Source organism: Drosophila pseudoobscura, chromosome 5 (assembly GCF_009870125.1).
Source record: "Drosophila pseudoobscura strain MV-25-SWS-2005 chromosome 5, UCI_Dpse_MV25, whole genome shotgun sequence".
Lineage (NCBI taxonomy): Eukaryota > Metazoa > Arthropoda > Insecta > Diptera > Drosophilidae > Drosophila > Drosophila pseudoobscura.
This window is the reverse complement of record NC_046682.1, coordinates 171,709-196,011: the sequence shown is the minus strand read 5'-3', so window position 1 is coordinate 196,011 and position 24,303 is coordinate 171,709. Positions and strand designations below refer to the sequence as shown.

Here is a 24,303-nt window from a genome sequence, read left to right as displayed (position 1 = left end):
GTGTGCATTTTGCGTTCGGGTGGGTGGAAAGTTGCAGGTGGGACAAACGGCAGTATTTGTGCAATACTTAGCTCTATGGCCTAGTAGTTGGCTTGTTTCCGGTTGTAGACAAACGTGATCTTGTGTGATGTAAAATGTATCTGTCATTCGTCCATCTAATGGAGAATAACTATATATGTACATATTAATAAACTAATAAACAACCTTTTTCCTAACATATGCAGGACAAATTGGCGTACTAATCCTATGAAGCCTATATTATATACTGAGTTGGAAATGGATTTTATTAATGGATGCTATATACAGCCTAATTTAGATGTAATGCAAAATGATTTTAATAATGCTATTCTTTGTTGCACAGAAATTAATTATTTTGTATCCACTTGGGGTAAACAAGCAAAGACTCAAGACCGGAAAGATAGGCGTGTTACTGTTGGTGAGTGTATCTTATTTGTCTTATAAATGACACAGCCCACAGAAAAAAAACATTTTGTTTGTAGTAGGCCTATACAAATTTTTTTAAATAACAGAGGCTGTTTTAATCGTTTTTTAAGTAAAAGCGTCTTTACTTTTTCATTTAGAATAAATTTATTATGTATAGTGACATTTTATAGAGCTTGTTTTATGTTTTCTATCGTCGTACAATTCCCCTTCTATTTAATAATCACGCGCCTGGTTCAAAGGCTCAGCCCAAAAAATACTTTATAAACAGCATATCTTAGAAAGTCTTATATAACAAGAACAAGTTAGTGTAGGACTGATGCAAAATCACTGTTGGCCTGTGCTATCGAATAACAGATTTTAATTTTCTTTTAAGATGAAAATAAATATGAAAGGAGTTACTTTAGATACGTAGTGGAACATAAGGATGTTATCCGCGCCGTTCAAAATTTGGCTAATGGTCTACTAAGTTATAAGTCGGATATGGAGGAATTTCAACGAGAAATGTTTGAAAAATACAAATACTTATGGGCTGAAGATAGGGAAGATATTATTAATACTTTTGTTTTAACAAACCCATTGACAGTTGATATACGAGATATGTTTCTACATTATGATAGCATTACCCAAAAGCTTGAAACTATGAGCCCTAAACGTACTATAGGGCCCATCGAGGTTCGCATGAGTAATACTCTCGATAAATTGGTTGTAGAGTCAAAAAAATGGAAAGTTTTATTAGGACAATTGCTAAGTGTGCAGTACAAAAAACAATTGGATGAAATGATCGAATTTATTGCTGAGCAAAATAATATATTGGATAAAACAATTAATGATTTAGATGATGTACGCCAAGCCATGGTAGTGTTAGAGAAAGTGCGGGACAATTACATCGAGTAAGTATTGTAACGAGTAATCTAAATAAATATTATTACGTTCTAGCACTAACAACTAACTAAAAACAAACAAATTCGATCGACTAAACGGAAGTGTCAACGGTAATTAGTTTCTAATAGATAGATCTAATAGTAATCGTGAAGATTATGGCTCAAGTTGTGCACAAAAATCAAACAATCAATCAATTTTTTTACGGTTAAATAGGGATGGGAGGTTTACTAATAGCAATTTACTAGGGTAAGATGGGAGTCTCACACCCGCATCCCATTTAGGGCCCCACAGAGCAAAGAGTAAAAAGTTTTTCTGAACTGATTCTATACGAGGAGCTATATACAGGGGCCGTATTTTAAGATCGGACGAACTATCGATGTTTAGAGAGTCTTTGTTATATAGGGGTCGTCAAATTCCTTTGACCACCTCTTTACAAAACCAAGCACGCCCATGGCCTTATTTACCATGGTAGAAATGTGTTGAGCTTTAGCTTGGCGATCATCCACCACTCAAGAGAACCACCACATAGGGTATAGGGAGCCAATAAGGTACTAGAACGATGAAATGTCATTTCTTTGCATTTCGAGGCAATAAGGTGTAACAAGTTTGCACAACACCATGACTGAAGTTATTGAGATCGGATTGCATTCAAGAATGAAATGAAATTTCCTTATAGTGGAAGTACTTAAGAGTATGTTAATTCCGAAGGAAAGTCATTAATAAAGAGTGTGAAGAGTAGGGATCCCCTGCTCCCTCTCTGATAAGAGAGGAATCGTAGTACCCTGCCTGGCGAGCTCGTCGGCGGCGTTCTTCCCCTTAAAGTCCCTGTGGCCGGGGACCCATATAAGAAAGAGATCTAATTACTCTGCGATCTCATGCAGAGACCTGCGACAGTCATTTACAGTCGCTGAACTTGACAATATCGATATGAGCCATCAGTGTAAAAGTTTACCGCATTGACAGGTTCGCCCATCTCCCAGTCCTCCCTAGGTGGTCAATAATCTGTCCTTTCCGGTAATCCATCCATTCTGATGGCGGAAAGTGTTGCCACCATCTTTCCCATGAGATCTACGGGGAGGAGGTCCATTATGGTATCCAGGGCTTTCCCTGGAGCAGTGCGTAGCCCGATTGGTCGTATGATGGTGGTGCATAGTCTCCGAACTATATACGGGATCATTTCCCATTTTATTCCGAGAGATTTTCTGCATGTATAGAGGGACACTGTGGCTTTCTTTACTCTATCATTTATGCTCAGTTTCCAATCGAGCTTTCTTTCGAGGATTAGGCCAAGATACTTGGCATTGTTGCTAAAGACTAGCGCTTCTCCACAGAGTTTTGGGGCGATGCAGGTGTCAGGGATGCACCCGTGGGATAAGATTCCCTCGTAAATTATTTTGAGCCAATTAATGGTTTTTTTTCCTGGGTAAATCAGTTGGGCAGGGATAATGCCGTCTGGCCCCGAAGACTTGAATGGTTCAAAACTTTTGATCGCCCAGGCAATGTTCTCCTGGTTAACCAAATTCAGGATACCATCTGAGACGACAGAGGGAGACGCGAAGTAGTTGGGTCTGTTTTCATCGTAGCCAGGGAAATGAGTATTTAGGAGAAGATTTAGCGACTCATCGCTGGACGTAGTCCAAGACTGGTTGGCGTTCTTCAGGTAGCCCAGGGTGGGTGCTGTCTTCGAGAGAACTCTACGCATGCGCGACGCTTCTGAGTTGTTCTCTATCTCGCTACAGAACTATAAAGAGGCTTGTTTCCACATACCTGTGGTCCGAGAAGGAGTGTTCTTCCAGGACCGTCCAGGATACAATGTTCCCCTGTATCTCATGAGAGGCAAGCGTAAAGTCCAGGACTTCTTGCGGTTTTTAATAATAAAGGTTTATTCCGGTTTAATAAGACCATCTGAGTGGTCTGTAAGTAACTAAAGAGGTACTTACCCTTTTCGTTTGTGTCAGTGCTTCCCCACAGTGATGGGCGTTGGCGTCCCACCCCACAATTAGGCCGATGTCCTTGGTCGCACATTCTGCGATTATAGCACGGAGGACAGGTTGTTCGTGACTCATGTGTGCGGAGCAGATACTCAGTGAGCGCTCCTGGCCCTCGAGGCTCACTGCTGTGTGTTCTTCATTTCTAAAATTTAGGAGCAGAAATAAGTGCAACTCTCTTCTTGCAAGAATGCGGGTACGAATTTTACCGTCGGTTTCAGCTACGTATAGCTTATAGTCCGTCTTTGCGAGGAACTCTAGAGACTCCTCATTAAGGACGAAGATGATCTGGCGCCTCTGTCCTTGGATATCCTTTGCTTTGGCCACCTTCGAATAAGCTGTAGGAAGGTGAGGTGCAGACCTGAGGATCTACAGGCTTAGCCGAGACCCATGCTCTGGCTATCGGACGGCTAGGGACATCTTCCCACTTCACATACTCCAGTTTCGCCCCTGGATAGACCTTTTTGAGGGCAGCCACCGCCTTAATGTAGTGGGCCGTAGAGCGAGCGTCTTGGCAGGCGATGGTTTTCACCTTGCCTTTATTCCACCCTGCCTCCTCAAACTTTGGCGGTGGTCCGCCATTCTCCTCCAGTTCTAGTAGGAACCGGTCCTGGAGCTCGTTCTCCACCAGATGACACTTGTCCCGAGGGACATGACCGTCCTCGGCGCCCCTGTCCAGGACGCCGGTTATGGTCTTTCCCTTCGCCATCTCAGCGAACGATCGGTTTGTGAGGTGGGTTTTCATCCGCTTGGCTTGCTGGGCTTGGCCTGGCTGACTAGCGGGATCCTCCGCTGAGCGTTGCCGCTTGTTGGGGGCCTTGGCTGTGCTCTTTCTGGCTTTGGCTGTGTGTAGAAAATCTCAAAGGAAAAGACAATTTTGTGGCCGGTGCATTATCACGCATCAAAATAAATGATTTTAAAAATATCTCTGCAAAGTCACTACAAGAAACCAAAGTAAACGGAATAAATCCTGCGCAGGAAATGAAGAAGTAAATTTGACTATGCAAACTCTTGTAAACGCTTCTACGCCCAACGTTCATGAAGTCATCACAAATGACGAAGTGCGAAAAGTAGTGAGCTTACGAATAACGAGGAAATAAAGTTATAGTAAGAATTGACGTTAGCGATTTGTGCACCAATGGAATTCTCGACTTAGGTCAGTTCTTCCAAAGGCTTAAAAGGCTAGCCGGTATACATAAAATCAGCAAACTCAAAGTGGCACCGAGCGAAAAGGTTTTTGAATCAGTTTCAATAGATACTTTTAAAGAAATGGGTCATAAAATATTCAAATTATTAAGAGTAACGCTACTCAAACCAGTGACCCAGATAAATAATAAAAAAGATCAAGAAGCGATACTGTTCACACACCATGACGATCCAATTGAACGAAGTCACGCAGAAGAAGACACTATTATTGGAAAATATGACTCGTCATATCAAAGAGTACATAAAAATATGTCATAAATGCCTGACGTCGAAAATTACGAAACATACAAGATCACCGCTAATTATTACAAACACTCTGTTAAGCTATTAAGCGTTTTTAATAACTGTTGCAATTTGAAGTTAATGAAAGTCGAGAGGCTGTTTATAATTGACAATTTATTTGCATATGTAAACCAACTTATCGCGTATGTACATATGGGGATGATTGGGCGAACGATGGATGCGAGGATGTTAATCTAATAGCTGCGACGATTAGCTCAAGACTGCCCATGCAAGGGCTGACGGGCCAATCTGCCGGGCCCTATGCAGCAAGCTTAGACGCGAGCGAGAGCGTATGATAGTCCGAGAGATTGCGACATAAGGAGACGAAAAATTCCGCTGCATGCGCATATGCGGAAGCAAATGATCTTTGCAGTGGGGGCATTGGAAACGACAACACCAAAATGCATATCCTTTGGGCCGCACCACTGGCAATAATTTAAAATATTTAAATCTTGAATTAATCACTGCCGTGATGTGGCACAACAGCGTCCGCAGCTCGTCAAATCCAAGAACCGAGTTGCCTATCGCACGGTAGAAGTGGTACTTGGCCGTCTTCACTGCAGCCTCCCATAGACAACCAAAATGAAATGCCAGTCTATAGCCTCGACCAAGCAAAAATCCAGCAGCGCCGTCTGATGGTCATCGCTGAGGACCAGGCGCTTTAATTCCATCAGCTTATTCTTAGTGCCGACAAAATTCTTTGCGTTGTCTGACCAATTTTGCCGCGGCTTTCGTCTAGTACATATGAAGCGCTTTAGTCCATGTAGAAAAGCAACTGTGGATAAGTCCTTTATAAGCTCCAGATGAACAGCCTTGGTAGCGAAACAAATGAAAACGCACACGTAGCACTTGATTGGAGCCTTGTTGCGTGGCTCAAAGGCATGAGAACCATCGAGCCGCTCCTTTGGAAGATCCGCCATAATATGCTCCAATACCCTGAGCTTTAGCCGAAAGCATCTTACACACTTGTTTTCTGCCTTGTTTACCGTCTTCCTCCCCCCAATAGGCCAATATTGGGATCGAATTAGTCCAAGCAATGCTCGATGACCAGCGTGCAGATTCCGCTCATGAAAATGGGAGATTATTGCAAGAGTCAGTGGATGGCTGCTGGGCAAGATGATTGGATGACGGCCATCAAAATCCAACGAAGAGTTTTTCAGTCGACCATCTACCCTGAGAAGTCCAAACTGATCCATGAATGGCGATAACGATGCGATTGAGCTCTATGAGTAGACTGCTCCCCTTGCCCGCAGTGACTTCATGTCCTCCCATAGCTGAGGGCGCTGGACTAGTCGTAGCAATACCTGGGTTCCATGTTCAATGTCTGAGACAGTGAATGTATCCGAAAACACGTTGCAAAGAAGCAAATGAATTCGCATACTTGGAATCAGCAATAATGTCCATGTAGGGCGATTTGACCAGAAGAGCCTTCCGACGAAGTTCAAGGGCTGGCTTACCAGGTAGCACAGTGGGTGGCCAGTCATCTGAGGAGCCGCAAAGAAATGGAGGACCATGAGCCCAAAGAGGTGACTCATTCAGCTCAGTCGGATGAGCCCCTCGAGACAGAATGTCGGCTGGGTTTAAAGCTGTGGGTACATAGCGCCATTCCATTTTTTCGGTCATTTCCTGAATCGTTGACACTCTATTTGCAACAAAAATATTAAATCTTGACGCCTCGTAACGAATCCAAGAGAGCGCAACGGCAGAATCACACCAACAATAACACCTTCCCTTGAATACATTCATTCCAGCTACCTCAGATGTGAGCCTAGCCAGCAACTCACCTCCACAAATCTCCAACTTTGGTACTGTAAGTGTCTTCAAAGGAGCCACACGAGATTTGGCACAAAGTAAGTGACTGCTGGAATGCTGACCCTTGGACACGACATAAATGCATGCACCATAAGCCTCGATGCTGGCATCGCAAAATCCGTGAGTTTCCAGCGTAGAGTCTGGAAGGAGTACAAGCCGAGGAAATTCAAGTCGACGAATCTGACGAAACCTGGTGCATATTTCCTGCCACTCGGTGTTCAGTGCGACTGAAAGGCTTTCATACCAGGACAACTTCTCTTGGCACAAACGCTGGAGAAAGATTTTGGATTTAGTAATTACGGGACCAGCTTGTCCGAGAGGATCGTAGAATCGCGCTATGGATGACAGAACAGAGCGCCTGCAGGAATTCAAAGAAGATTGAAGGGCCGAGAACGAAAATAATAGTAGATCAGAAACCGGATCCCACGCAAGTCCTAAAGTTTTAGTCACATGGCTGCCATCGTCGAAATTCAAAAATGTTTCCTTGTCCTCTTCCGGAACTCCATCCAGCACAGCAGGGACGTTCGAACACCATTTCCTCAATCTGAACTGACCTCTAGCCAAAATTCCAGTAGTTTGCTCCCGAATTCGGATAGCCTCCTCCTGCGAGCTGGCTCCAGATATCAAGTCATCCACGTAGAAGTCACGGTGAAGGATTTCAGCTCCAACTGGAAACGCCATCTGCTCGTCCATTGCCAACTGATGCATCGCACAGATAGATAGGAGGCAGGCTTCGTCTAATAAGTAACGGTGTCCAATTGAAACACACGCAAGTCTTCTTCCCTGGAGTTTCTCCACAGAATACACTGCAAGTTGCTATCGTCGGTCGAGACTCTTACGCAACGATACATCTTACAGATATCTCCCGTAATCGCAACGGCGTATGACCGAAATCGAGCAAGAATATGAAACAGGTTGGGTTGGATTACGGGACCAGCCATTAAAACGTCGTTCAGGGAATATCCAGATGAGGTTGAAGCGGATCCATCAAAAACGACGCGAAGCTTGGTCGTAGAACTATCTTCCTTCATGACGCAATGGTGAGGCAAAAAATATCGTTGCTGATTGACTGGGTAGGAACCTGCGACATATGGCCTAAATCAAGGTACTCCTTTATAAATGCTGCATACTGAGATTTAACATCAGGGCGACGATCTAACTTTCTCTCAAGGGTCAGGAATCTACGAAGCGCTCGATTGTAAGATTCGCCAAGGAGATCCAAATTATATTTTGCTGGCAGCCGAACACAATAATCGCATTTATGTAGTCGACGGAAATCCTGCACAAAGTGTGCTTCACAATCTAGCTCTTCTTTGGTAGACTTTATTATTGGTTCGATCCAATTTTCTACCTCCCAAAACCTCCGAAGAAGCACCTCAAGCCGATCCTCTGGACTATTATTCTCAGCTGCTACGGCCAGAGCGCGAGAGACCATCAACAAGGAACCTTTTAAACGCGAACAACTTCCAGACACGACCCATCCCAAGCGCGTTTTCTGAATTGAAGGCAATCCTGGCAGTAACTTGAACTGACCAACACACAGGAGCTCGAAAAACAGACTTGCGCCAATTAGCAAATCGACGCGCTGTGGCTTATAAAACTCCGGATCAGCTAGTGGTATGTTAGATGGAATGTTCCAGTTTTGAGTGTCAATTCCAAAGCTTGGCTGTCGATCGGTTATGCTAGATGCTACAATGGCAGTGATGAGAGTTGAGTAATCCGATGAGCGAGAGTGCAGGCTAACGTTGACCGAAAATCCATCCGTGACGAAGCTAGAGTCGCCTATTCCCGAGACTGCAGTCGATGATTTCATTTTTCGAAGCTGAAGCTGATTTGCGAAACGAGAGCCGGAATCCAGCAACGGAACGATTTTTGACTAAGACCGTGGCCGTGGCAAGTAGAACAACACCATTCCTGAGATCTTGGGCAATAAGGGCCGCTGAAGTAGAGGGCTCAGTGGTATGCTCAGACGGCGTAGACTCAGACAGCGCAGACTGAGATGGAGTATACGGCTCTGATTTCCCTTGGACTGCGGTATCTTCAGGGCTACCAAAATGAAGGAGGGTATGGTGTCTACCCCCGCAGGTACGACAGTTGCTCGAGGTCCCCTGAAGTAATCGATGCCCTGTTCTGAGACAATTTATACACAACGAAAGCCGCTTGGCCTCTTTATGGCGATTTGTGGGGGACAGCGCTTTAAACTTCTGACAGTGCTGGACCTCGTGAGCACCATCGTTGCACAGCGCGCAGTGGGCTACGGTTTGGTTCGTTGTAACCAATGTGTACCTAGAATTATTATGCTTTCTACTTCTGCCCACCTGATTGCTCAACGCATAGCTTGCCATAGAAAAGTCCATCGTCTCCAATGATCTGCAGCTGTTCCAAGAACGAGGCCATAGATTCCCACGACGGAATTAAGTTGGCGAATGAGGGGTCGTTGAATAGTTCGTCCCACTTCTCTTGGCTCGCTGGATCCAGTTTTCGGAGAAGCTCCTGCACGATGATGCATCCTGCGATCTGCTCAGTGGTGCCCAAACCCTGGAGCGCGTGCATATGTGAATTGAACTGGTCTGAAAGCTCCCGAAGCATAACCACTGACCCAGGTTCCACAGCCTGAAGCGCCAAGATCTCATTGATGTGTGCCTGAAAAACCAATCGCCGATTATTTGTTTTCCAACAAATCTAATGCCACAGCATAATTGCCATCTGAGATTTCCAGCGACCGAACAGTCTCCAATGCCGAATCCCGCAGACAGGAACGCAAATACTGGAGCTTTTCTATGTTTGTTAAGTCCGGATGGCTGTCGATGATGGTGGCAAACATTGAATAAAAGTTCGTCCAGTTCGCATTCCCGCCGCTAAGCGTCGGCAATTGTATAGGAGGCAGGGATGGTACTTGTCTACGGTGAGGTAGAAATTGCGAGCCGGCAAAATCAACCGTAGTGTTTCCTCCAGCCAAGCTGGAATGAAACGGCATGCGGCCGCTACTCTTAGCCATTCCCAAGCGACTCAAAAATGTCACACAAACCACTGTGAATTTCGCTTCGATCCAATTCCTCAAGCTCGCCGTGAAACGTCTCAAATTTACCGATGACCTTCTCAACTTGCTCTTGCTTTACCACGAGCATGTAGTAGTCACAGTCCAACGACTCATTCTGCCAAGCGGTAGCTAACCTTTTCATTGTCTCGCATAATTCCGTTGACTTAAGCTTCAAAAAAGACACCCAGTTTTGCTTACTGGTCATTGGAATTTCGTTAGCAGCATTAATTTCCATGGTAGCGGCAGCGTTAGCAGAAAGACCAACGTCTCTAGCGGGAAGATGATCGCAAAGAGTAACACGAGCAATAGACGACAAGAACCGAGCCCAGCAAGCGAACAGCTATGTACGAACTGTATAAGTATAAGTAACTGTAAGAAACGTTTCTTGCGGGAAGATGACCGAAAAGAGAAGCGCAAGCCAACAGCTATGTACGTGCACTACCGAATATGCAGGGGAGGCCGGTGTATATATGTGTGGATAACTTATGTGGTCGATGACACTGGTTAAGATGGCCATTTAGATCTTTGAATGCTATATTAGTTTGTGATTGCACTGATGGATTATTTATTGCACAATCACGTCGGGGTCACCAAATGTTAAGCTATTAAGCGTTTTTAATAACTGTTGCAATTTGAAGTTAATGAAAGTCGAGAGGCTGTTTATAATTCACAATTTATTTGCATATGTAAACCAACTTATCGCGTATGTACATATGGGGATGATTGGGCGAACGATTGATGCGAGGATGTTAATCTAATAGCTGCGACGATTGGCTCAAGACTGCCCATGCAAGGGCTGACGGGCCAATCTGCCGGGCCCTATGCAGCAAGCTTAGACGCGAGCGAGAGCGTATGATAGCCCGAGAGCGTTAGAGCTGCTCGGGGACGCTGTTAAGCCGAGTCCGAGAGATTGCGACATAAGGGGACGAAAAATTCCGCTGCATGCGCATATGCGGAAGCAAATGATCTTTGCAGTGGGGGCATTGGAAACGACAACACCAAAATGCATTTCCTTTGGGCCGCACCACTGGCAATAATTTAAAATATTTAAGCTGCTTGACCCGACACACTCCAATGTATGCTTTCGACAGAGTGATAATATACACTATTGGTCCATTACCACGATCAGAGAATGGAAATGACTACACAGTCACCTTAATATGTGATATAACAAAATATTTAGTAGCTATTCCAATTGCAAATAAAAGTGCAAAAACAGTGCAAAAACTACATTCTTTTATGCTAAAGTACGGTCCAATGAAGACTTTCATTACTGACATGGGAACAGAATATACAAATTCAATTATTATACCCTATACTCAAAATGAGTATTGGGGTATATTAGGTTCGTGGTGAAAACGGTTGGGTGTAACGTCCAGAAGGAAGCGTTTCCGACCCCATAAAGTATATATATTCTTAATCAGCCTCAAAAGCCGAGTCGATTAAGCCCTGTCTGTCTTTCCGTCTGTCCGTTCCTACTAGCGCCTAGGGCTCAAAGACTATAAGAGCTAAAGCAACGATGTTTTGGATCCAGACTTCTGTGATATGTCACTGGTACAAGAATATTTCAAAACTTCGCCCCGCCCGCTTCCGCCCCCACAAAGGATGAAAATCTGTGGCATCCACAGAGAAAATAAAAAAAGGCAGAATCGTAGAGGCTGACCATATCTTCTGCAGAACCTGAATTGGATCGTATCATTATTTTAGCCAGAATAAAGAAAACAATTTAATTTTTTCTCGGCCTGTCTCTCTCTCTAACACACACGTATCAGAGCCGGCTTTGCTTAGCGTAAAACATTAGTGCATAGATCTCAGACTATAAAAGCTAGAGCAACCACATTTTGATCCACACTTCTGTGATATCGGACCTTGACGAGTTTGTTTCAAAATTTCGCCACACCCCCTTCCGCCCCCGTAAAGGACGATAATCTGGGGCATCCACAAATCTCAGAGATATTAGAACTGACTGTAGAGCTCTTACTGCTACAAAACTATTTGTAATATTTCACTGCAGAACTCACTGTTACAAGTGTATTTCTTTTGCTTACTGTAGAGAGCTCGCTGCTACAAGTGTGTTTCAAAATTTCGCCCCACCCCTTTCCGCCCACACAAAAGACGAAAATCTGTGGCAACCACAGTGGACGTTGACATGCAATGACTGCATCTTTCAAGAGGCGATGCAATTACTGCACCGTCAAGGAAGATTAGCACTAAAGTTTCTAAGAGAACTAGGCATGCATTCAAAATAAAAGTTAAAATACCACTACAATTGCTAATTACTAGAAAAATTGGGCAAAAAAATCAGCAATTGCCTGATCATTATTTGCCGACGTATTACCTAAATGATAGCGAGGATGGGTGTGCGGACATTCTACGCTTACTGTTTACGAAGCAGTAAAACTGTTTAGGGTCCTGAGAAAAACGTATCCTGCATCGAGATAGGTAGTTCTTACAGCATTGTGCATTAAGAACTGAAAAGTTTGACCGAGCCAAAAACCAACTTTAGCCAACTTCCTGAAATTTTTTATAAAGTCTTGATTTTAAGCTTTTTAGGCTGGATAACTCTTTGGTAAACCCAGGGGGTTTTCCAGATCTAATCGGACAAGAAATGTGCCAACAGCATTGTAAAAAATGTTTGTGTCTTTTATGACATCAGAGCACAAGTACAAAGCGGACCAATCAAAATCCCTAATTAGATTATTAAGCTTCGTAAACTCGGCTTTACGAAAGCAACGAAGACGTTCAGGTGGCCTACTCGACCGATCCAATACAGTTGGTCCTATACCTAGCGACACTTCAGGTATAGTGAGCGGAAGGGCTCGGGCTAACAACACTAAGGTCGGATCCGATACAAAGCACAGATCAAGCAATCGACCCAAGGAATTTTTCACATGGTTGACTTGAGACAGGGACAGGTCAAGCAAGCCGTCAACAAAGTCCTGTCGTGACATGGGCATTAGGTTACAAGACTCTACCGAAGACCAAACTGTCCCTGGCAAGTTGAAGTCACCAAGAACTATCATATGATCTTTATCTGATAGCGAGGAAGAAACAGCGGTTAAAGCGGACAAAGCGGAAAGCTGGAATATACGAGCAAGTAATGAATATAGTGAAAGCGGGAAGAATCACAGGAATTACACACAGGAATTCCAGTTACGGTTGAACCTGGACTGTGAAGTGCTCCGACGAGAAGATAGAGTCCACTGCAATCAGAACCCCTCCTGCACGTCGAGACGAACGGTCCTTTCTAAGAGTTGTGTACCGACCTGCCTAAACCTCGGAATTAAGAATGTCCGTCTTTAACCAGGTTTCAGTAAAGACAATAACGTGGAAAGCAAATGCAATACTATCCCGGAAAGGATAGGATAGCTTACTACGTAAGCCTCTAACATTCTGATACGTAATTAAAAGAGAAGTTAGTTTTTTGGAAAGGTGGAAGCAAGAGGGGAAGTTGAGGAAGAGGAAGTTGAGGTTGTGGGTGGCACACTGGAAAGATTTTTAAGGGATATGGAGGGCCAATGGTGTCAAATTGAGTAATTGGAGTAATCTATTGGAGTGGCAAACGAGATCAACTGCTGCACACTTGGAGTGGTCGGAGTCAGTTTTTCGGCGGCGCACGGCTGAGTGACGGTTGGCACTTGCAGATCCCGCGGAGTTACTTTTTACGCCTAGGAGACTCATTTAGCAGTTGCAGACTGCCAAATTGAGTCTCCATGGCCGATCGTATTGCTTTTTAAAGCCAACGGTCAGCTCCTTAAAGCCCTTCCGCGTCTGCCTCATAAAAGCCACCACCACCATTCTCCACCGCACGGCATGTCTCGCAACTGTAATGCAACCCATTACGTTTGGCTATAGCATATAGCGCTATTGCTCAGAAAGTTTAAAGAGTGAGAGAGAAAGAACAGTTATTGAAGTTGAGGTGATAGCGAGAGAGTGATAAAACAACAAAAACTACAAGACAAGAGACGAGAGCTGCAATGCAATGTAATGTACTCACGGCAACAACCCAAACACAACAAGCCGACGCCGAAAAATTGTAAGTTCAATAAATAATAATTAAACACAAATCAAAAGGCATGCACTCGCGGAATAGAATAGATTTCCAGATATTAGGTGGATTAGAAAGGCATTCAATGTTTATTTATGAAAACACCGGTTGTTTATGTAAAACAAAGGGAAAATATGCGAAGCGCAAAACAAAAACGCGTCTGATCTACGAAAGATCGTAAATCGTAGATTTGCGCTAAGCAAAGCCGGCTATGATACGTGTGTGTTAGAGAGAGACAGAGCGAGAAAGAATGAAATTTTTTTCTTGATTCTGGCTATAATAATGATACGATCTGGTTCAGATTTTGCATTCTAGAAGTCATCCACTACGATTCGGCGTTTTCTCGTATCTTTTAAATTGTGGATGCCACAGATTTTCGCCTTTTGTGGGGGCGGAAGTGAGAGAGGCAAAGTTTTGAAATATACTTGTAACAGTGACATATCACAGAAGCTCGGATATAAAATGTCGTTGGACGTTACACACAGCCGTTTTCACCACGAATCTAATATACCCCAATACCATTTTGAGTATCGGATATAAAAAGGTTCATGATAACGGTCTGATCAACCATAATTCTTAAAAAAATATATGTACGTATATACATATATATTTAATTCACACAATTCACAAAATAATTTCATAATTATTTTTATTTCTGATATGGCCATACAGAAATAAGACATTTCAATACAAAAAAAAATAAAAATAGATTACTAAGTAAAAAAAAAATTACTTAGGGTAAATAATAATAATAAAATAACTTTAATTAAATAACTTCATTATATTACGTTATCTTGCAAAAGGGAGAGGTTGTAGTCTACTGCCCGCCAAGAGTCATTTAGTAGAACTGTTTTTGAGGCATTTGCACTTAAAAATCTGTCATGCTGAGACGGAAGATTTGGCTTGTAATTGCACGTCGAGAATGCACTCGAATAGTTAGGAGGTGCATCCATTGTTTTCGACAGACAGATTTAGAGAATGTTGTCCATTCCTGATTAGTTGGGTGGACTTTTGTGGTCCTACTAACGTCTCACTTCGGATTCGAGGACAGGCAACCGTCAAAATGTATATCGCGGTATTTTTTGGTTTCGAAGGCCGTACTTTTAGAGCCTGTCCCGGACCTCTCAACTAATTGTGTGAGATGGCGGTCAATTCGGCGAAGCACATCGTAGTCCGTCAGATCGCCGACGCCTCGCTCGCAGGAAGCGAAGTTCAGACGGTGTTGGCCGAGGCAGAGGCCATTCAGATCTCCAGGCCACTCACTCTGGCCAGCACAGATCCCAGCGATCTGATCGTCCAGGCTCTTCACTCGCTGCCGCAAGGATACAGAAGACCGACGTGCAGAAGAATGTCGGTAGAGCGGTCGATGCTATGAATGAAGTTGTTACCGCCTAACATATTTAGATGAAGTCAATCTAATGAAGCAACATAACGATGTTGAGCGAAATTCGCTGCAGCATAGCCTAATGAACTTAGGTAGGAGTCGCCATGTCGAATGGATGGAAAACAGTCGTGCTTTTTGGTTCTCGCCTTCTGGTGCACCTCGCTAAGCCCCCGTGTCCGAAGTCTGATTAAAGGCAGCTAATATAATTTATTGCAAAATTATACAGAGAGTATAGGGGTATAGGGGTATGGATGTGTGTAACGCCCGGAAGAGGTTTGCAACCTCAACATATAGTCTTTACAAATCTTGTCACTTTAACTATAATTGCTTATACTATATACATATGTTAGTGAAAAATGTGTTTTTATCTCATTGCAGAATGGACTTAAATCTGCACTTGATAACAGACACGTATGCTCTCTTCTCTCAGTTTGTTATATATGTTCCACAAGAAGATTATGATAAAGTGGAAGGCCTTCAGATTATGTTTAACAAAATGTTAGAAAATGTAAGTGTTCAATAGTTGTAAATATTAAAATTTTTACTAGTACTACACTACAGGCTAAAAAGGTTTCTGATCGCATATCGGAAATGGAAGAGCCGCTACTAAGAGAACTGAATGATGGTATATCTACATTTGTTCAAGAATTTGATGAGTTTAATCGTGACTTTGAAGCAAATGGTCCAATGGTCGAAGGAATTTCAGCCAAAGAGGCAAGCGATAGAGTTTTCCTCTTTCAGAATCGATTCGATGAGCTTTGGAGAAAATATGAAATGTATAGTAGTGGGGAAAAACTTTTTGGATTGCCAATAACTGAATATCCATTACTTCACCAGCGCAAACGCGAGTTTAATTACCTTAATCGTTTATACTCATTATATATACAAGTGCTGAAGACAATTTCAGACTATTATGAAATGCCATGGGCTGATGTAAATATTGAAAAAATAAGTGCTGAACTGGCTGATTTTCAGTTACGTTGTCGAAAGTTACCTAAAGGAATGCAATCATGGCCTGCCTTTATTGATCTAAAAACAAAAATTGATGATTTTAATGAGACATGCCCTCTGCTTGAGCTAATGACGAATAAGGCAATGAAGGAACGGCATTGGGTTCGTTTAAACGCACTTTTTAAAACCGATTTTGATCCAACTAGTCCAAAATTTACTCTGGGAAAATTGCTCGAGGCACCAATTCTTAAATACAAAGAGGATGTCGAAGATATTTGTGTAGGAGCAAGCAAGGAGTTGGATATAGAAGCTAAGCTTAAACAGATTATTTACGATTGGTCTCTAATTAATTTGCAGCTTGGACAATTCAAAAATAGGGGAGAGCTAGTTCTTAAGGGAGCCGAAACATTGGAAATAATTTCATCGTTAGAGGACAGTCTTATGATAATGAACTCACTAGCATCAAACAGATATAACGCGCCATTTAAAAAGGAAATACAATTATGGCTTTCTAAGCTAGTGAACACTGGAGATATATTAGAAAAATGGCTAATGGTGCAAAATCTTTGGATTTATTTAGAAGCCGTTTTTGTTGGCGGAGATATATCAAAGCAATTGCCTATGGAAGCCAAACGTTTTACGAACATAGACAAAAGTTATGTTAAGATTATGATGCGTGCACGGGAAATACCGAACGCCGTCGATTGCTGCACAGGGGACGAGTCGCTCACTACGAATCTAACATGGCTATTAGATCAGCTCGAGACCTGCCAGAAAAGTTTAACAGGATATTTGGAATCCAAGCGTTTACTTTTTCCTCGTTTTTTTTTTGTTTCGGATCCTGTTCTGTTGGAGATTCTTGGTCAAGCCTCCGATCCAACGTCGATACAGCCACACCTGTTAAGTATATTTGATGCGATCGCAACTGTTGACTTTCAGGATAAGACGATTGATATTATTGAATCAATGAATTCTATGAATCGTGAGAAAGTCAAATTTGAAAATACCGTACAATGTGCAGGTAGCGTGGAGATTTGGCTAGGTCGTTTACTAAAGGAAATGCAAGATACTATGAAAACGGTACTTGCTAGCATGGCTGTAAGCTTAAATGATCCCGAGTTCAATTTCGCTGAAGAGTTTCCAACATTCTGTGGCCAAGCCGGTGTGATAGGCGTGCAACTGCTTTGGACAAAAGACTCTGAATACGCTTTGCGGAAATGTCGTACTGATAAGACAATAATGAAGCGTACAAATAATAAGTTTTTAGTTCTTTTAAATTTCTTTATTGATTTAACTGTAAAGGATCTAACTTCTCTGGATCGAATACGGTTTGAGACTATGGTTACTATACATGTTCATCAGCGGGACATTTTTGACGACTTGTGTACGCAGCGTATTAAATTTACTGGAGACTTTGAATGGCAGAAGCAAGCGCGCTTTTATTATAATGAAGATAATGATGAAATTGTTGTAGGAATAACAGACGTAAATTTTATATATCAAAACGAGTATCTTGGTGTAACTGAACGCCTGGCTATAACGCCACTGACAGATCGGTGCTATATAACTCTCGCTCAGGCTGTAGGTATGTGTATGGGAGGTGCTCCTGCTGGTCCTGCAGGAACAGGAAAGACTGAAACAACAAAAGACATGGGCCGCGCATTGGGTAAACTTGTTGTTGTTTTCAATTGTTCGGATCAAATGGATTTTCGTGGGCTGGGCCGTATCTATAAGGGACTGGCACAGTCTGGTTCTTGGGGATGCTTCGATGAATTTAATCGAATTGAGCTACCGGTACTCTCTGTTGCTGCACAGCAAATTTAGTAAGTCCTTTTAATTTATTGGTATGTGTGCATACAAAATACTAAAGCTCTATACTTTCTAAAGCATTGTTTTAACAGCTCGGAAGGAGAAAAGGTCTACGTTCATATTTTTAGATGGTGATGTCGTTTCATTAAATCCGGAATTCGGCATATTTATAACCATGAATCCAGGATATGCTGGTCGCCAGGAGTTACCCGAAAATCTGAAAATTATGTTTCGTACAGTAGCTATGATGGTACCTGATCGTCAGATTATTATACGAGTTAAAATGGCTAGTTGTGGATTTAAAGAAAATGTTGTACTATCACGAAAGATGTTTACACTATATAAATTGTGCGAGGAGCAATTATCGAAACAAGTCCATTATGATTTTGGACTTCGCAATATATTATCTGTGCTTCGGACACTTGGTTCCCAGAAAAGGTCTAATCCGACTGATACTGAGGAAACCATAGTAATGCGCGTCTTGCGTGATATGAATGTGTCAAAACTTATTGACGAAGATGAAGGACTGTTTGTGTCACTAGTAGAAGATATGTTTCCAGGCATAAAATTAACTACAAATGTATACAAAGATCTGCAAAAGGCTATTATAAAGGCTTGTGATGATTTGGGTTATGTCAATAATCCTGAGTGGAACCTAAAAGTCGTGCAGTTATATGAGACTTCTTTAGTACGGCACGGACTAATGTTAATGGGACCCACCGGTTCGGGCAAAACTAGTTGCACTAATTGTATGCTTCGTTGTTTTACCGAGATGGGACGACTTCATAAGGAAATGAGAATGAACCCCAAAGCTATAACAGCACCACAAATGTTTGGTCGTTTGGACGTGGCTACTAATGATTGGACAGATGGCATTTTTTCAACTCTTTGGCGTCGTTCTTTAAAGGTTCCTCATCATCAAAATTGCTGGATTGTATTAGATGGCCCAGTTGACGCAGTTTGGATTGAGAATTTAAATTCAGTGCTAGACGATAACAAGACACTTACTCTTGCAAACGGCGATCGGATTAAAATGGCAGACAACTCAAAATTAGTTTTTGAGCCTGATAATGTTGATAACGCTTCCCCAGCAACAGTTAGTCGTGTCGGTATGGTATTTACAAGCTCGTCCGTATTAAGCTGGAAAGTTTACATGGAGGCTTGGTTAATGAAACAGGGGGATAGCAGTGAAATATTTAGACGGTGTTACGATAGCCTTTATGATGATGCTCATATATTTCTACAGTCACGCCTTACGACAAAGATGAGAATCCTAGAAGCTATCTATATTAGACAAATGTTGGATATAATGGATGGCTTATTAATGGATATGTCAATTTATTCTGAAAAGGCCCTTGAACGTGTATTCTTGTTTTCGATGATGTGGTCTCTTGGTGCCGTTCTTGAGCTTTCCGAGCGAGAAAAACTCGAAGAATTTCTTGTTAAACATCCTTCTAAATTACGTAAGTTTTTTCCCAAGCTTTAAACAACATATACTTTGAATATATCATTATTTGTTTATTACATAGGTTGGCCAAAACGTGGTGTAAATGAGACCATATTTGAATACTATGTAGACGAAAATGGAAATTGGCAGCATTGGAATACACGTGTGGAAGAATTCCGATATCCAGAGGATGAATCATTAGAGTTTGCATCTATTTTAGTACCAAACGTAGATAATGTACGCACTGCATTTCTCTTAAATAACAGTGCAAAGCAGCTTAAGCAGGTGCTTTTGATTGGTGAACAGGGTACTGCGAAGACAGTAATGATAAAAGCTTACATGGGCCATTACGATCCAGAAGTACACCTTTTTAAATCATTTAATTTCTCATCGGCAAGTACTCCAAATATGTTTCAAGTAAGTAAATAATTGTACAAGTAAATCGGGGGTAGCACATTCCATTCCAATTTGTTCCTTTCGGCTATAAAAATAGTCCGATCTGATCCAGATTCGGCAATCAGGTAGATATGGTCATTCTCTATGATTGTCGGTTTTTAATTTTCTCTTATCCTCAAAATTGAGGATGAAGGAGGTGGGGCGAAATATTGAAATGCACATGTGCCGGGGGCGGAAAGGGGTGGGGCGATGTTTTGAAATACAATTGTAACAGTGACATTGTATCACAGAAGTCTAGTTAGGAAATGATACGCACGGACGGGCAGACGGACAGACATGACTCAATCGACTCGGCTATTGATGCTGATCAAGAATATATTTACTTTATGGGGTTGCACACTGGGCGGAATTCCCAAATAAGTGGCATAAAGTCGAATAAAGCAGATATCGAGCTGAAACTTGGTGTATTTAATAAATATAACACTCTAAATATTTGAACAAAATTTTAAGTTCATCTGACTACGCCTACCGAAATAGCCCATATATGGCAACAAGGCGTATACGTGATCACAAAGGAAAGTCATGAGAGCTATAAAAAAGTACTAACATTTTAAGGGAATTTATTATTCAGTTGTAATTTTGATGTAATAGTGGTAAATATAAAAATATAAAACAAATTTTTTCATAAACAATTTTTATTATGATCAAATTCTTATTCTACTATTTAACTATTTCTAACAATTTATATTAAATTATCATTCAGTTGTTTTGTACAGATAATTCAATATGGATAATATGGATTTATATCCTCTAATTCCGACTCATCCGAGTCATAATCGAAACTGAAAATTACAATGGGGTGTTTCTAAAAGCTCAATGACATCTCGCGGAAGGGTTTGTTATACCCGATACTCAAAATGAGTATTGGGGTATATTAGATTTGTGGTGAAAGTGGATGTGTGTAACGTCCAGAAGGAATCGTTTCCGACCCCATAAAGTATATATATTCTTGATCAGCATCAATAGCCGAGTCGATTGAGCCATGTCTGTCTGTCCGTCTGTCCGTCCCCTTCAGCGCCTAATGCTCAAAGACTATAAGAGCTAGAGCAACGATGTTTTGGATCCAGACTTCTGTGATATGTCACTGCTCCAAAAATATTTCAAAACTTTGCCCCGCCCACTTCCGCCCCCACAAAGGGCGAAAATCTGTGGCATCCACAATTTTAAAGATACGAGAAAACTAAAAACGCAGAATCGTAGAAAATAACTATATCTTCTAGAGTGCAAAATCTGAACCAGATCGTATAATTATTACAGCCAGAATCACGAAAACAATTTCACTCTTTCTCGCTCTGTCTCACTCTAACACACAGGTTTCATGGTCGGTTTTGCCAATTGCAAAAAATGAGTTCAAGGATCTCAGAACCCATAAGAGCTAGAGCAACCAAATTTGGTATCCACACTCCTGTGATATCGGACCTTGACCGTTTCATGTCCAAATTTCGCCACACCCCCTTCCGCCCCCGCAAAGGACGAAAATCTGAGGCAACCACAAATCTCAGAGACTATTAAGGCTAGAGTAACCAAATTTGGTACACACACTCCTTTAAGATGTCACTATAAAACGTATATCTCAGAATTTCGCCCCACCCCCATCCGCCCCCACAAAGGACGAAAATCTGTTGCATCCACAATATTGCAGATTTGAGAAAACTAAAAACGCAGAATCATAGATAATGACCATATCTATTAGATTGCTGAATCTGGATCAGATCAGATCATTTTTATAGCCAAAAGGAACAAATCAATTTGCAGTGGCTACGCAGCGCCCGACGTCACGCTCAGACTGATTTTCTGTCTCTCTCGCACGCACTCTTTGTCGTGTCGTTTAATATTAGCGGCGTCTGCCGGAGGAGAGCCATACTGACTTAGTATCGGGTATAACCGTAGAGTTGCGGTGTCCGCAGCAACTCACAACGTTCCCCCTCGTTTTTTATGTCGAGCTGCCCTCTTCTTAATGGATATACTTGAGATGAGGGGATCTGAAGAGTCCATAGATCTTTGGAATACATCCATCATATTGTTTACCCGCGAATTGTGTCGAGCGTGCATTAGCCGGTCACGCTTGTAAAATTAATTTTTTGCTTCAGACGCATTTTCTCCAAGACAGCCTACTTTTGCAGATTCGAAGAAATATAAATTGCAAGGCTTTTAACTTTCTTGTTAATTTCACTAGTGTTTTCATTGGTTAGTGAACATTCCGTCAATTGGCCAACTATCCAGTTTGCAAGGGCGGTAGAGTTGCGGCCGTTGTCGATCCATACGTCCAGCAGCGTTGCATGACAGAACTCAAGCTGATCTAAAAGTTCAAAGTACCGCAAGAGCCGCAAAAAGCGGCAAACCGGATTATTACTTACTTTTAATACACACTTTCTGCTTTATTTTAACATACATTACATAACGCACAATCACGCAGGTTAGTTTTTACTCCACACAAGACGAACACATTGGTTTGGTTTTCTTTTTTTTTTTTTGGACAATACAAAACAATTAACATATATAAAATATAACACATTTTAACAAAAAATGTTTCTTCTTATTCAATCTACATACCCGGGCCTTTAAAATCCATATTTCACAATATTTTATTTTTGCAATGTGTGAATTTGCCAAGCGCTCAATGTGAATAAAAATTTCCCGCCAATTTTGTCGCAGGAATCAGCTGACTAATCAACTGACTTTGAAGTTTGATCAGAATGACAGGGTTGCATTTTTAGCAACAAAATTGATTGATTTGTAATATATAGGGATTCTACTTTCAATATATTGAAATATAATTAATATTTGCTTCGACAAAATTTTCGACTTTATGCCACCTCTTTGGGAATTGCGCCCAGTATAGGTTGGAAACGCTTGCTTCTGGACGTTTCACAAATCCATTTTCACCACAAATCTAATATACCCCTATACCCCACACTCCTGTGATATCGAACCTGCACATAAACAAAATGGACAAAATGTTTTTTTTATTGACTTGTTTTTGGACTTGTTGTTTGGCCTCGTTGACATTTCCACGGAAATACACAAATATATAGAAGATTATTATTATTATTTTCAAATTAACATCTGTTTTTGTTGCATTGTTTCTTAGCGTATTATTGAGTCTTACGTAGAAAAACGACAAGGTACAACATATGGACCACCGAATCAACGGTCAATGACAGTTTTTATTGATGACATAAACATGCCAGTTATAAACGAGTGGGGAGATCAAATCACAAATGAAATAGTGCGGCAAATGATCGAGCAACACGGTTTCTATTCTTTGGAGCGGCCAGGTGATTTTTCTACCATCATGGATATACAGTTCTTGTCAGCCATGATTCATCCAGGGGGTGGACGAAATGATATTCCAAATCGCTTGAAACGTCATCTATGTATTTTTAACTGCACATTGCCGAGTAATAATTCAATGGATCAGATTTTTAAAAGCATAAGTGCTGGCTACTTTTGTTTGGAACGATTTGATGATGAAGTTGTGCAAATAATACCTTTCCTAGTACCGTTGACTCGGATATTTTGGCAAAATATTAAGACGAAAATGTTACCAACACCATCAAACTTTCACTATGTTTTTAACTTGCGTGATCTATCACGCATCTGGGAAGGAATTCTGAAAGTAAAACGAGAAGAATGCCGAACGAGAGTTCAGGTGCTTAAGCTATGGTGCCACGAGTGCACTAGAGTTATTTCTGATCGATTTACGGCGGAAAAGGACAAAATCTGGTTTTTGACGAGAATGCGAATTGATGCTGAATCTTATTTAGGAGAAATTTTCGAAGATTATCCAGAGGAACCCACCTTTTGGGTAGATTTCCTTCGTGATGCACCAGAAGGGCAAGAAGATGACGATGAGGAAATGTCTTTTGAGCCCCCAAAAGTCTATGAGGAAATACCAAGGTGTGTTAAACGAAATATATGATTTGAAAATTTATTTGATTAACAAAAAAATATTTTATTTTCTAGTTTTGATTTTGTAAGAGCGAAAGTTATGCATTTTATGTCACAGTTTAATGAATATATACGCGGGTATCATATGGATCTTGTTTTTTTTATGGATGCTCTCAAACACTTAATAATAGTCTCTCGTATAATAAGCAATCCTCGTGGAAATGCCTTACTTGTGGGAGTTGGTGGTTCTGGTAAACAGAGCCTAACGCGTCTTGCTTCTTTTATAGCCGGCTATAAATTCTTTCAAATAACTTTAACCCGATCATATAATAATGGAAATTTAACAGATGACCTTAAATTTTTATATCGAACTGCTGGGCTGGAAGGAAGTGGCATGACATTCATATTTACAGACAACGAAATTAAAGAAGAGTCATTTCTAGAATTTATCAATAACATATTAAGCTCTGGGGAAATCGCTAATCTGTTCGCAAAAGACGAGATGGATGAAATTTATAGCGAGCTCATTCCAATTATGAAAAAACTCCATCCGCGGCGACCCGCAACACAAGATAATCTTTACGATTTTTTCATATCACGTGCCCGATTTAATCTCCATATAGCACTATGTTTCTCACCGGTAAGTCGACCACTTACAAAGTA

General features: G+C 41.5%; 1 protein-coding gene across 1 annotated transcript in view; it reads left to right on the top strand.

The window, feature by feature from the left end:
- Nucleotides 1-24,303, top strand: part of kl-3 (dynein heavy chain 8, axonemal kl-3) — a 110,188-nt gene that overhangs the window by 19,127 nt on the left and 66,758 nt on the right. The window contains exons 6-13 of the mRNA XM_033381310.1: nt 225-436; nt 818-1,334; nt 15,465-15,594; nt 15,648-17,860; nt 17,925-19,309; nt 19,376-19,710; nt 22,841-23,649; nt 23,716-24,280. Coding sequence (XP_033237201.1) covers nt 225-436; nt 818-1,334; nt 15,465-15,594; nt 15,648-17,860; nt 17,925-19,309; nt 19,376-19,710; nt 22,841-23,649; nt 23,716-24,280 — 6,166 coding nt within the window. The remainder of the gene's footprint in view (nt 1-224; nt 437-817; nt 1,335-15,464; nt 15,595-15,647; nt 17,861-17,924; nt 19,310-19,375; nt 19,711-22,840; nt 23,650-23,715; nt 24,281-24,303) is intronic.